Genomic DNA, 14,905 nt, shown 5'->3' with positions numbered 1-14,905 from the left:
TTGAAAATTGACATCAGCCGTGCCTTTATTGCCTTCCAAGACTACACAGAACACTTTCATAGCATTACCATTACATATGCCCTAGTCACATGTGTGCACAGAGGTAGAACAAATTAAAAAGAAAAGAACAACAGAAAGATTTAGTGCAAGAAGTGAAGTTAACTTGCTGACTATTGTCCAGCAATTTATGCCTTTTGCTCCTGCTTGATTTTTTTGTCGGCCATCTTGAGAGACACCCATGTGTTCAGTTGTGACGCACGAAGCTTTGCCCAAATGACATGGTCACTCATTGCCAGGATCTGTGCTGCAGCCAAGGCAGCTGCTTCTGGGAAAAGCACTGTGGTGCATCCCAAGCCTGAAACATGAAAGTCGGAAGAGTTCGTGTTATAGCTGGACCTCCACTATACGCGGTTACATAGCAAGTGCCAAGGTATGCCACTGCACTGACAAATATGATGATTGTTGTCGTTTTATGTCCCAAAATCACATTACGATTATGAGAGACAAAGTGGAGAGCTCTGAAAATTTCGACCATCTGGTGTTCCTTAACGTACACCTATATCTAAGTAAAGAAGCCTCTAGCATTCTGCTTCCATTGACATGCGGCCATCGGGGCCGTGATTATATCCCGCGACCTTCAAGTATGTAGTCTAGCACCATGACCACTGGACCACCGTAGCGGGTAGTGGAAAAGAATGCTAGCATGCAATAGTCACCAATAGTCCCCCTAGATCGTAGTGGTATACAGATGTACAGATGTTGCCAAAGCAGCTCAACCAATGCAACTGTGCTGTTAAGCTGTGCTGTAAAGTGCAGCTAATAATTGCATAGCTTCGAATTATTACAACTTGTTGAAGTTATACATTTGGGGGAAGATGGTAGCTTAATGATAAGAAAAATTTGTGAACACCGGTTGTTATGTGGGGTTTACCTTCCCAAAACCACCTTATAATTATGTTTATAACAAAACCACCTTGTGATTATGTGTGTGTGTTTATGCTTTGTACCCTTAAGTATTATAATGAGCCAAGTCTGAACTGCAATGATCTCGAACTCCACGCACTTCAGCCAAACTTCCTGTGCTCGAGACAGAATATGTAAACAGTCTTACCTCATTCACAAGTCAAATAAACTTTAGCCAATAATGTTTGACAGAGCGCTCTTGAATCCATCTACTATAGTACATGCACAATAAAAACCAGTGAGATTCAACTTCTATGAATTCCCAACAGTGCTTATCCCATAAAATTACCATGGTCAAGTTTCGCCTCCTTTTGACATTCATAATCCAGGGAACTGTCTACCTCCCTTTCTACCGTGAATGCCCTAGTGCTAATTTGTTAGCTATACCTAACAACGTGGATATTTGTGCAAATGAACCAGCCTCATATATGCAAGTGTGTCCTTACCAGATGGCAGCCTGAGCGAAGACCAAACGTCGTGGGGTCCCCACTCTCCCGAAACGGGAGGGCAGTTGATCACCGGGAACACAGTGTTGCCAGATGTGACGGGGCCCAAGCCATTGCTTCTACCTGCCACACTGACAAACACAGTGGGGATCCCCTCGCCTGAAATGCAAGTTGGAGCACCCAAGTGATACACTTGTCATTTAGAAAAACATCTCACACAAAGTACATCATAGGTCCTAGACAGACCCCTTGATCATGCAATTTGCGCATCGCAATAGTGTCATCTTGTTCACGTACTGGCATTTTGTAGCAGACCTCTCTGGACCTTTATGGTAATGTTTATTTGTGTGAACCTTGTAATATGATCACTATGGGTGGTATTGTAGGCAAATTCCTGTTTTGTTCCTTGCACCCCTATCACCCCACCTTGGTATATGAACAAGAATTAAAGGTTAACAAGGACTTCATACAGTGTTCTTACAGGGTCTATAAACACCTATAATGGCTTTTGTGCCTAAATTCCAATCAATGCCTACTTTATAGAATCTGCATTGACGATATATCAACACAATTTAGCCTCAAGTTTCACTTTTGGGTGAGGTTTGAGATCATTAATTATGTAACCAGGCAACATAGCGTCTTCAGAGCTCTATGTTCAAAACAACTGCTGGCAGCAGAGAATTGGGACTCCCCAGCGAGCATGTGTAACCCCACTAGCATTGCATGGGTGGTTGGCAAATGCAAAACCACGCAGAGCCATCAGGGAAAGGAGAGTAAAGAGCAAAACAACAAAGTGTACAGGTGACGTGTTTTGTTTGCCATTTACTTTTTTTAATTTTTTCACAGTCAGGATAGAAATTAGCTCTACGTGATTCAAGCCGGCCAGTAAGAGGCATCCCTCCCTCGAGGTCATAACTAAGGGGAGTTGAGGGTGTTCTGACACCCTCCGCATCAGAACCGCCTCACAAGATGATGATGATGATGATCAAAACTTTATTTTGGTTCACAGAAGACTCGGGGGAGACCCCGCGCCATCCGGCTACTCCCACATAGAAACCGTCAAGCCGAGCTTGGGGGCCCGTTTACGGGCACTCTGGACTGTGAAGACCCCAGTAATGTTTAACTTTTCGGGTTATACTAACGTATTTACAAGTCTTCACATCAACCCCTTAGTTGCCAAACTTAGCCAGTTTTAACAATACGTATCGGTTGTAACAATGAGAAGCTGCTGTATTGTGAACTTTTGTACGTTTTTTATAAGGAAATAACCCGCTTGCAGCTATGGCTGTGCACCACATTATCGGTTATAAAAAAAACCAAATCTGGCTGTAGGGTGTTCATGCTGAGTGACAATGGAATGCAAAGCTCTTGAAGAAAAAGAAGAAAACGAGAAATTCAAGCTATTAAACCCGGACAGACAACCCTTACGGCTCTCTGAGCGCCTTTGAAATTGTAGCTTCACTGCACTACATTGCGACAAAGCTGACTATAAAGACGTTCTACAGCGTGGAAGTGGCAGTGGCTTTTCAGACATACAATATGCACTTTCAGACATACAATATGAGTAAAAAGTGTTGAGTTGGAAGAGTTTCAGTGTCTGAAACTTTGGATGTCATACATTGACTCTATAAAGCTTGTGGTGACCCCTTAAAAGCATCCAAGTTTTCTAGCATGTCTGAAAAATTTGCAGCCTTGTAAACCTTATCACTGATGTCTGCTTGCATATCTCATCCCATATTTTTTTGACAACAGCCTATCATCTTTCTATTTTGCTTTGTTTTTTAGTTCAGCCCATTTATAGCAATTAATTGTTATAACAATAAAACGTTCCTGGCACTCAAGTATTGTTATAAGAGATTCGACTGTATAAAGAAAAAAATCAGTGACGTGCCTTCATATTCAGCAATCATGTCCAGAGCCTGGTCAGTGTTCTTGTGCGCTGATGCTACCCTAAGCTCGCAAGGCACTCCAAGCTTTTCGCAGGCCTTCTTGATCTTTTCGCAGTGCTCCTTGTCAGATGGCGAACCCATCACAACAGCCACTTGGGACTTGGGCTTGGGGCTAAGTTTCTGCAATGTAATAGAAGGATTAATTCTATACATCAGCAAATATGTACTATGATACAAGCTGTAAGATGCTAAACAGCGGCAACATTGCATGATGAAAACAGGGACAGAAAATGAAGCCAGACTTGCACACTGCATAGCACAGTTCATTAAAAAAGGAATACTGACATAAACTGCGCATCTTTTTCTACATGAATAACGACCTATTCGAGACAACTTGAGTTAATGACCCACTACAACTCCTGGAAAGCTCATTTGCTTGAGCCCTTGACGGTTAATTATTTGAATACATTCATAATGTTTATGGTCACAATTTTTGTTTCAGAGAGTGCTGAGAGAAACAAGACAACATTTTTTTTCTTTTTTGGTAAACACAGCTGGCCACATCAGTACACAAAACAGCAGCATATGCAATGACATATAAGTGGTTGTTCATCATTTTAATTGAAAGCAAGTTGATGTCACTATCACAAGGCACTATTTCATGCTCAGTTTTGTGGTTGACGCTAAGAATATATAGTCATCAACATTTTGTGATGTGTGTGTGCCCATACAAATCTATCAACGTCAATATTGTGTCAGATTGTTAACCACTGTATAAAATGTCAAGTCTCTAGAAAAGAATACTTTAAGACCAATTTCTGGAAGTTTTAGTCTCCTTTGTTTTATGTACACACAATTGGTGAGAATGCCAAGAATTGCATGTAAGTTAGCACAATTATATAATATTTAAGTAATTGCCAAAAATATATTGCAACTATGAAAAGCAGTATGTTCCTTACTTCTGCCAAAGTATACTTCTGCCAAAGTAGAAGCAAAACAATGTTTTAAGTGCTATTGTATTGTGTGAAAACCGTGCGTACTAAGCACCGCCTCAACCAGTTGTGCAACAGTACCTTGATCTGTTCAGCCACCCAAGCAAAGTTGCTCTTGACTGTCTCGAGAGCCTCGGCAGTAACTTCCTTGAGGTTTCGGTAAACCTGCTTGTCGACCATCAGCCTCTTGTCACCAGAGGGCCACAGACGCCAGGAGTCACTGTCGATGATGTCAGCCAGCAGAAGTTCACCTAAAAGCACCAAGAAGCCAGGTTACAGTGCAGATGAAACAGCTATCACTCAACAATAGAGAGCTCACCTCACATGAGTTAGGCATGTTGCTTGGTTATGTTGCCTCTATAGTAGTGCACTGGTTGCAGTAAACGTTTTCCTAGCCCTCTTGTACATGCAGCAGCCCAATGTTCACAAAGGCTCAATTCATTTTGTATTGATAACGCCTTATAGAAACCCATCGAATAAAGCATAGCACAAATACTTACCTATCTACAATAGGCTCTCAGTAAACGGAACCTAAACGAAACCTCAGTAAACGGAAGTTCTCAGTAACGAGAGTTCTGTTTACTGAGAGGTGAACACGAGTGCAGAATACAAGCCCGAAATCAAGCATCGCAGAAGCAATAGTTCTATTTAACAGATTACCATTTACTGAGAGTCTACTATATAAGTTTGGATGATTAACTGAAATAGAAAAATATTTAGGCTTGGTAATTAGCAGACTTCAGAAAAATCTACTCTGATAATCTATTCTTCACTGGAGATTTTGACTGGCATCCTTGCGTTTCAAAAAGCATTACATTTATACAACACAAAGTGTGTAATAAATCTATATTTTGGCAATTCTAACTGTAACTGATGTCCAAATGTGTGCGACTATCTTTGCAAGTTTTTAATCAGAGCCGCAACACAACTTCATCACTTTTGTTATTCGCATCGCGTTTGAACTAACCAAGGCAGACCCCAATTTGAAAACCTGCACTCCCGATATACCAGAGGTTTCAAGCTTGCAGAAAAATATTCACAGCATTTATACTAGTATATTTGCAAATCTTGACTTGTGGCTTACAGTGTGCTTTCTGATGAAATCTGAGAGTCACTGCAATCGAGATGGCCCACAACTTTTTTTCTGGTTGCAGCAGTTTTACATATTAGCGAGAAAAGAGGCCAAGGTTTTCACCAGCACTACTATACAGTTATACACGAACTTGTGAAATGTCGCCTTCATATACAAGCAGGTTCAGCTGGAAGGTTAACGTCTCCTGAACTATTTTTGAAAAGTGTGAGCCTACACACTTTTAAGTACGAACGATACTTTTGGTACAACGAATGTGTCGCACCTGTTTGGAGGTCCACTCCGTACTCCACCTTCATGTCGATCAGGCTGCAGTTGAGGGATGCCCAGGCCTTCTCGAGGATCTCGAATACCGTGCGAGTTGTGCGCAACATGATCTGCACCTCTTCAGCTCCAATGGTAACACTGCCGCACTTCAGCTTGGCCTCGATCAACTGCTCTGTGGACCATTGGGGGTCATGGTTGGCATCATCCTGCATCAATAAAAACAAATAAACACGCAACCCAATACAATATTCTGGTATAACACAAGCAGGAAAAGTCAATTTGGCTTTAATTGCATAAGAGGCCAACTTATACGAAAACTTTTCTAAAATTCTCTACTGCCAATGTACTGTTGCTACATGCATTTTTGCTTAGTCTTTTTATAAGTATATGAAAAGTATGTATTTTTTAATGAACCCCAACTAGCCTCATACTAGAAATCCCAATGAGTTTCTCACACATTATTTTCCGTACTTGTGCCAGATAAGAATTCCATTTGACACAATTCTGTGTCACCCAGGAGTATAGGCAGTTAGGCAGAAATTTTTTTGGGAGGTGCACCTCCCTGATCCGAAGAGGGTGGGCGCCGGCAGATGCGTTCAAGTGTAATTTTGGGCTCCGTGTGCCATGGTAAAAAAAATTTCAGGAAGGGGGCACAAGCCCTGTGTGCCATGCCTGGCTATGCTACTGCGGCCAGTACACCAGGAAGCAGTGCTGTGTGGAATTTTATAAAAAATAAAAACTTTTTATTGGATAAAAAAAAAGATTTTTACCAGCATGTACGTAACGATGCTTACACACGCTACCAGTGACATAGCCTGGAGGTGTCGCTCGCTGGGCCAGTTTTTTATTCACCTGTTTAATTGAGCATGCACTTATCGTTTGCAGATTTTTTTGTACTTTACTGTTGTGTAAGCAGTACAGTAAATGTTCTCTTTTAATGAAACACTTGGTACCAAGCAATCGCTATCACATGTAAAGCTGCGTAAACAAAATGTTACATATGTACAGCCGAGGCGACGTCTGTGTAGAGCGCGTCACCAGCCGATCTTTGCTCTGTAGGGCAACACCTCGTGGCAGTTTCGGGCTCAGTCATGGTGTTTCAGAAGCATGCCCGTCAAAGTAGTCAGGCTGACCACGCAAGACCCCAAAACTGCCTCATGGTGTCGCCTTGCAAAGCGAAAACCGGCTGCTCGCGCGTTCTACACAGGCGTGGCCGCGGTTGTACATCACAATGACAAAGGCTACATGGTAATTTCAAAAGGTCACGTGTTTTATTGTTCAACTTGTGTTAAATGTGTTTTGTAATGACTTCACCGCAGCACAATCATGCAATGCAGTGAAGCATACACAAAGTATAGCAGTGGCATGGGCGTCGGCAGGGGAGTGCAGCAGGGGCGCCTGCTCCACCTCAAGCATCACCAGCACTTGCCCTTACCTCAACTACACCAGTGATTTATCACTCCCTCACCCGCGACGCAACACTGGTTTGCACCCCCTAAAAGAAAATTCTGCCGACGACCATGAGCAGTGGAGTAGAACTTTTTCTCCGGTACTCAGTACAACATACGTGGTGACGCTTCCAAAATCGTAAAAAGCGTGAGCTCGGCGACGACAGGCCTCGTACAGGGTATCGACAAAACAGGCTAACACACAGCTTTTAAACCCTAAAAAACATCTACGGCATCTGCGGTCCCAAGTCGCGCACCGCCGTTGTCACAGATTCAATCGCCCCCGGCCCCTCGGTCACCTTGACCGATCTTAGGCGGCCTATATCACAGAATTACAGAGTTCTCTTGAAAAATCCGTTTACTTGTGTTTTTATTTTCGCGTACTACACAATGTCACCGCAATACTGATATGCACTGCGATGAAGCCTACTAAATTGCATTCGTCATTATATCCAATGCTTTTAAGGAAATGGCCACGTAAATTCAGTGTCATTGGGGGACAATGAGGGGAGACACTAGAAACTAAATCTGAAAACGAAGGGCAAGGTCTTTTTTTACGAATTTCGCGCCCGAACCTCAATATTGACATGACGTCACAGGTATCAAAATGTTTCATGGTCTAGTTGCCTCAACGAAAGTTATAAAGAGGTAATTGTTACGTTTAGGTCTCAGACTTCCCAAAAACGCAATTCAGTCCGTCTCTGTCGACAAAGAATAGAAGACGCCGTCGAAATCTATGACGTCATAGCGACGCGACGCGGGAACTTCAAGCCCGATGTCGGCACTTTTACTTATTTCCCGCGCCTTTTGTGGCCTACTACCAGGAGTCTTCTCGCAGTAAGAGCGACGTGTTTGATATTGTGGATGGGAAACATGCGAAGCCAAGAGAAGCGAACCAACCTTGTAGAAGGTTTCCAGCTTGGGAGGGCTGAAGCGGTAACCCTCGTTCACTCCGGGATTCCTCTTGAGGAATGAGCCCGTGGCGATGCGCCGTGTCACCCATTCGATGGGCACCATGGCGCAGTTCCGCGCCACAAACGACTTGTCATCTTGTTTGCGGATGAAGTGGGTCTTGATTCCTGCAACATCGTAACAATCGCAAGTACGGTCAGCATATACTCTGCCACTTATGCTCTAGTTTTGCAATCGCATCGCACCAGACTCCGTAAAAACGCTTGTTTTTACGAAAGCTATACTTGAAGCTTGTCATATTGAAGTTTCAAAAAGGTTATTTCTTTCAACAAATACTACCAGCAGTGTTGACCATGTGATAATGTAATATCCGCGGCTAACGACAGAAGCTGATAAACCAAAAGATGAAAAAAAAACCATCTCGGTGTGCTTATACCGTATTTAGAAAATTTAAGGAAGCTCTAAAAAAAAGGAAAAATTGAAGCACACTATTGGATTCAGGAAAAAAGTGCGCTTACCCGCAGAGCTGCGGCGCGACAAATTCCGTCGATCAGGTCGCGCGAAATCGAAACATGAAAACACGACACGCGCGTGGCCTCCCGCCACGAGACGACGTTATAGCCGATGTCGCCATCCAGCAACACAACGCTCTTCTAGTACGGCCGTGACAGTCGCTGCCGATGGCCCAGCAGCCGTGCGATGACGGGCCGTCGTTCTGTGACGTAAGCAAGATCGCCTCGAGGGGCTGTGATGCGCACATGCGCTTCAGCTCTCCAGTTTCGATTTCGCACGCTCTGCAGCAGGCGGGAATTTGCGTCACAGACGCCCTCGTTTAATCGCATTTTTCTCGCACCCAAGAGCTTCCAAGTCATTTGTTAGGCACATAATTTAGGCTGTTGCACCGCGTCGCCGCGGAGTGAAGCGCCAACAATGGCATTATGAAGACGCTCACGCGAAAGGGGTCCGTATGTAGCGCGTGCATGTAACCAGGATACCAGAACTCGGCCCTCTCCTCCACGCGCGCAACACGGCAAACCGTGGCAACGCCCTCAGTGAGCACACTGCAAGCGGTCGGCGTCAAATACAAGGCAGCCGCATACGGGCGCCGTTCGCTCTGTTTGTAAACGCACACCAGACGCCTGAGAAAAACAGGCCGTTCCTTCCACGTCTTAGGTTACCGTGCACTACTGTTGCTGAGAAGCCGAGCCGAGGAAGCCAGCGGGAGTCTGCTCCTCGGCACGAGCACCATATATAATATTACCTGGGGCTTAACATTCCGAAACCACGATATGATTATTCAAGACGCCGTAGTGAAGGGCTCCAGAAATTATCCGGTGTTCTTTAATGGGCACTGGCATGACACAGTAGAAGGACCGCTTATTTCGCCTCCTTCGAAATGCGACCTCTGCGGCCAGGATAGTACTCACGACCTTTGGATCAGCAGCAGAGAAACACACCGCTACACCACCGCGGCGGCCAGGCGCGAATAACAGGCGATCAAGAACAGTGCAGAAAACTAACTACTGCATATACATCTATCCTACCTAAACTCCACGTTTTAATAATTAGTGCAAACATATCCTTTAAAATGAACCATCGCGAGCTCATCATTTTCGTACACCTTTTAGAGACAGCTCGCTTCAATTTCACACATGTGACTCATTGTAGTTAGATAGCGGCTAATCCCAACAATAACACCCGTCACCGCCGCAAATGTCTGCGCCCAAGCACGGACGGCAATATCGTCTCCAACAGCAATACTCTTAATTCACAGACACCTATTCATAAACAAAACTTACAAAATATGTCTTCGACGAAACTCAACAAATGACAGCAAAGTTCTCTCTTTTTTTCTTTTTTTTTGCGCGCGATGCAATGGGCCGTAATTTCAGCCGCTCAATTTGTTTTTACCGTTGACCAGCCCACACAATCCGCAGTAATGTATCACTTGGGTCGGAGTTCTACCTCCCTTCATGGTCATACACTCTGAAAAAAAATATCGAGAAAAAGGGTGTCTTTTTGTCCCACAACAATAATCGTCATCAGGCTTGCATGCGCTTCCTTTCTTGAAAACTCGGCGCTGGCCACTTTCCTACCGAGAATGCAATGTAACCCTGATAATGGGCATGTCGATCATGACCGGAATGTATACCGGGCGCGGGGCGATAGCGCAAGGATGGAACGCAATATAGATGATTATTGTTGTGGGACAAAAAGACACCCTTTTTACTCGCTCTTTTTTTTTTTAGAGTGTATTATCCATACAGGGTGTCCCAGCTATCTTTAGTCAGAGTTTAAAAATATACCGACACGCGCAATGACGACGCGACCAAATGCATGTTGCTGACCGTTACATGGAGTTAGTCAAACTTTTTTTTTTGTGTTCCAAAATATTGTTTAAGTAGTTCTGTTTAACTGTTGAAGTAACGACGATAGATAACAAAATTCAATGAGAAAGTTGTAGATTGGTTTTCGAAACGGCCGATCAGATAGTTTCGAATCTTGTATTTGGTAATTATTAGTGTTTTCCTGCTAACTAGATATTCCCGCGAAATACAAAAAAAATTCTACGTGACAAACCCGCTCGCGTGCCAGTGCGCACGATGATTCTAGTGCTCCCTAATGTTCCGCGTACGAATAGCATTTGCCCGATTATGCTGTTGCGACAAAGCCGCAACGATGGTGATGGCTTTGCGATGAACGCGTTTTTTTGCTATCGGCCACAAAAGCGATAACCGCTGTGACTGCTTATCGCTGTCATGAACCGGTGCGAGGAAAGCGCATTGTTCGTATGCAGCACGTTGGGGAGCACCAGAATCACGGCACACCAGTGGGCTCGTCACGTGGTATTTTTTGCGGGCATTCGTAGTTAGCAGAAAAACGCCAATATTAACAGATATAAAGTTCGAAACTCTCTTACAAGACGTTCTGCAAACCAACCTACAACTTCCTCATTAAATTTTTTATCTATCTTCGTTCCTTCTAAAGTTCATTATTTAAACATAATTAAACAATATTTTGGAACAAAAAATATTCCGACTAACTCCATGCAATGGTCAGCAACATGCATTTGGTCGCGTCGTCATTGCGTGCGTCGGCATATTTTTACACTATGGCTAAGTATAGCTGGGGCGCCCTTGTTGCGACCGCGGTTTGCGGCACCGGAGATCCTGGATCAAAATTTCGAGGCAGGAGGAAGTTGAACTTCGTAGAGAGGGTTGATTTACATTATTTACATGGCACGGGCTCTCTTTCCCGAAGCTCTACATTGAAAAAGGCTGTCACATGAACAAGCTCCATGAACCACCTAAGCAGCCCGAGAGGTCTGGTTAAATAGTCTCATCTCCCCAGGTCCTTAGATCAGGGAACAGGTTCATACGGCACTGTCTAATAACACGTCCCGCAGCACAAACGAGTGTCGTGCCGGCACCGGCCCCAACATACACACATACACAAACCAAACAGGTGCATGGTCCCGGCGATGGTGCCTCCTTCGGCGAATCGAGGGACTCACTCGCTGGATTCCGTGCTGACCAGTTGTGCCCTCTCGATCTCCGACGACAGCGCAGCTCTAGCCAACTGGGTTGGTCCGGGGAGGGGGGGGGGGGTTAGAATAAGTGGGTAACGATTTAGAGTACAGGGTACTCTACTATGGGAGAGCTTAAAGCCGTCCTGGGCTGTTCGTGAACTTGTACGATCCTACGCCACCTACTGCCGCCGGTCCCCTACGATGACGACAGCGTAACTCTGGCAGACTGGATTAGCCCCCCTCTCCCGTTGCCGACAAGAGCTATCGCCAGTGGTGCCCCGTCCTCGGACTCCTTTAACCGTGTTTCATCTTTCCTATCTTCTCTTTACTTCCGTCGTCACTCGCTGTCCCTGCGCATTTCTATATATATATATATATATATATATATATATATATATATATATATATATATATATATATATATATATATATATGTATACACCTTTAATCCTACCCTTTTAATCCCTCCTTACCCCCATCCCTTGTGAGCTACTGTTGAGGTGTCGCACCAGATGCAGAAAATTACGGGGCTCACTTTTCTTTTCCCGTATATAACCACAATCTCTTCGGCGAATCTTGCTTGAGCGGGGTGAAACGAGTCTGTCATCTTGCCGCTCGGGCCGACCACCCATGCTTTGTCGTACGGCAGTCGCGGTCTAGGCGCCTCCGAGGGGCCATGCCTGGACATCTGGTGCTGATTTGAGCGTCGGTGGCTGATCAGTCAGAGACGCACCGCGTGATGGTGCGACGTCCGTAATCGGCGGAAGCTCGGCATCGTGGCTTTTACCGGGGCACGAAAACTCCACGTGTCGCATCTCTACGCGGACCCGAAGGACAGCGGTGCTCCGTAGAGTGATTTGAGCCACCCAGCGCCCAGCACATGGAAACAGCAGGGTGTCTTGGCGCTGCTCCTTATCTCCACAAAATGACGAGGCGGCTGCCTTTCTTCCTTTCTGGCGGCCGCGACAAAAGGGTGGCCCGCCAAACGCAACGCCCTGTGTACGACGATAGTTAGAGCGGTTAGAGCGCGAGAACAAAACGACGACACAGAGACAAGAAGGACACGAAAGACACAAGCGCTCGTGTCTTTCGTGTCCTTGTCTCTGTGTCGTCGTTTTGTTCTCGCGCTAAACTATCGTCATGCTATACCAACTAGCCCAAGCTGCCACACTGTGTGTACGGTCACAGCTATTTAACTATTTGGAGGTGCGCACATCTGACTGATCGAGTCTAGCTAGCCGCGGTGTTGTTTTTTTCTCTCTCCTGTAAAAAGGTGTATGTATACGTATATTTGTACACCTTTTCACAGGAAAAAAAAAAAAACGTCAGGCCTGCGCGGGACGCACAGCACAGTCACCGTGAACGCTGGATGAGCGGCCTTTCAGAGCCTCTTATAAACAATCTTTGGGTAAATGCTACAAGCACGCTTGCTGGGTGCCCACTACGCCATAAATAATTACAAGTTTTGTGTAGTAGGCCGGCTCGCTTGATCCTCTCATCTGGCTCTTACCCACTAAAGGTGATTCCGATATTCCGACCAAGAAGTCGGCGGTTAGTGTAAGTGAACAATTTAATATATGTGTGTTCAGCCTGCGTAATATATACGCAGGCTGAAGAAAGGTGGTTACTCTGTTTTTAAAAGGACGGAATAATTATGACACAGAGTGAAAAAAAAAAGAAATGAAAGAGAAATAATAGGATCTTTCGAATAACAGACGTATTCATAATACATAATTCTTCAGTACGTCAAGTCAATGCAGTGTAATAAATAAATAATAAACTTAGGCTTGGTTTGGAAAGATCGAGAGCTGATCAATGGCTCGGCAAGGTAACCTATAGCAAGGCGTCACATAAAGGAATTCGCAGAGGACCCCCCCTGAGGCCGGCATTCACTATGCAATCTTTCGTCATTCTTCGGAGAAGCGTGGTATACGCTTCTCCGAAGAATAGAAGCGTGGTATACGCTTCTCTGCAAGAAAGTTGGTGTTAATTTTTCATGCAGTAGCCGACGACGATAAAGTATGCCTGACGTGGGTATGCGCCACAGCTAATAGGTGTTCAGGAACAAGCTTTTGTAACGAGTTGGAGCATTGGACGACCCACACGATACGCAATTCGCATTGTGTGACGCCTGGTTGTTACTCATACTAACGTGATTACTTTGGTGACGGAGTTTGCAACGGAGTTTCAAGCGCCGGCGTGGCTCTGCGGTAGAATGCTGGGCTGGCACACAGGGAACCCGGGCTCGAATCCCGCTGCGTGCTTGGTGTTTTTACTATGTTTTTTCTGATTTCGTGCTATTGTAGTTATACGGGCGGCAGCGGCGGACAACTACGCGACCCTTGTTCTGATCTCACAACAGCGCCGCCATGTTGGGCCGCGCGCGGGAGTACAAAAACTGAAGTCGCAGCTTCGGCAGTGCACGTCTGGGAGGAGGGGGGTCATGCGAATTTGCGCAGCCCAGAAAGGGCTATGGCGGCGCCCAGAAAGCCGTTCTTTAAAAGGTATTTATACAAGCCAAATTAACCACGTCGTGCAATTTTACTTAGTAACTTGTTGTCTTGCGATTACGGTGCATTTTAAGACGAAGGAGTTTTCCAGCTGGCACAGTTCCAGCTCTCGCCCCCGGCGCTTTGCCATTTCTGAATGCGATATAACCGTATGCCGCGACTACGCAGTATTCAACAAACGGATCTACGAAACGAACATCAACAGGAATGCGCATCTTCTCACTTAGTCATTACGTATGTCAGCGTTTTATTTATTGTGTACTCGCACGTACGCGATGTCAGGCCAGGATATTCCGACGTAGGGGAGATATATATATCGTTCGATATACGCATTAATGGAGTATGCGTATATTGTGGGCGTTATTCATGGGCCTCAATATCCTTATGTAATACTATGAAACTTGAACACAACGTTGATGAAGTTAAGTAAAGCACGGTTATCTGCACTACACGAGATTGTAATAGATGGGGCCTTAAGCGCGCAAAACACCAGAAGCGTCTCGGCGAACCACATTGAATGTCTCATTGGTGTCATTATATAGGTCATCAATATGTTGACTCGGCGGTAAACAAAAGCAACCAGAAATCCCTTTGGTATTTGAAGTGACAAATTTCGTATTTTGCGACACTATTGTAATACGTATACGTTACTTTACTACATTTACAATTCCGCCACGCGCGCGATATTATTTACGCGTGGCATGCAATATAGTAATAAAGTATACCTACGTTTGAACGTACAAGAGTTTCAAATATATAACTTGGGAATCTTCGAATGCGCAAGGACACCGTATACATATATATATGCGTGCGACTATGTCTCGACGCTCAGACAACACTGCACGATGCAGCTGCGTAT

At 44.9% G+C, this 14,905-nt stretch overlaps 1 protein-coding gene across 1 annotated transcript in view; it reads right to left on the bottom strand.

Annotated features, from left to right (window-relative positions):
* Positions 1 to 14,905, bottom strand: part of Paics (PAICS bifunctional enzyme) — a 37,844-nt gene continuing 22,939 nt past the window's right edge. The window contains exons 3-8 of the mRNA XM_037421069.2: positions 7,996 to 8,174; positions 5,646 to 5,853; positions 4,372 to 4,541; positions 3,301 to 3,478; positions 1,410 to 1,568; positions 1 to 355 (exon numbers count right to left, since the gene is read on the bottom strand). Of these exons, the coding sequence (XP_037276966.1) occupies positions 186 to 355; positions 1,410 to 1,568; positions 3,301 to 3,478; positions 4,372 to 4,541; positions 5,646 to 5,853; positions 7,996 to 8,174 (1,064 nt within the window). The 3' untranslated portion in view covers positions 1 to 185. The remainder of the gene's footprint in view (positions 356 to 1,409; positions 1,569 to 3,300; positions 3,479 to 4,371; positions 4,542 to 5,645; positions 5,854 to 7,995; positions 8,175 to 14,905) is intronic.

This window comes from Rhipicephalus microplus, chromosome 2 (genome assembly GCF_043290135.1).
Source record: "Rhipicephalus microplus isolate Deutch F79 chromosome 2, USDA_Rmic, whole genome shotgun sequence".
In the NCBI taxonomy this organism is placed as follows: domain Eukaryota; kingdom Metazoa; phylum Arthropoda; class Arachnida; order Ixodida; family Ixodidae; genus Rhipicephalus; species Rhipicephalus microplus.
Note: the sequence above shows the minus strand (reverse complement) of the source record. Positions and strands in the feature narration are given on the sequence as shown.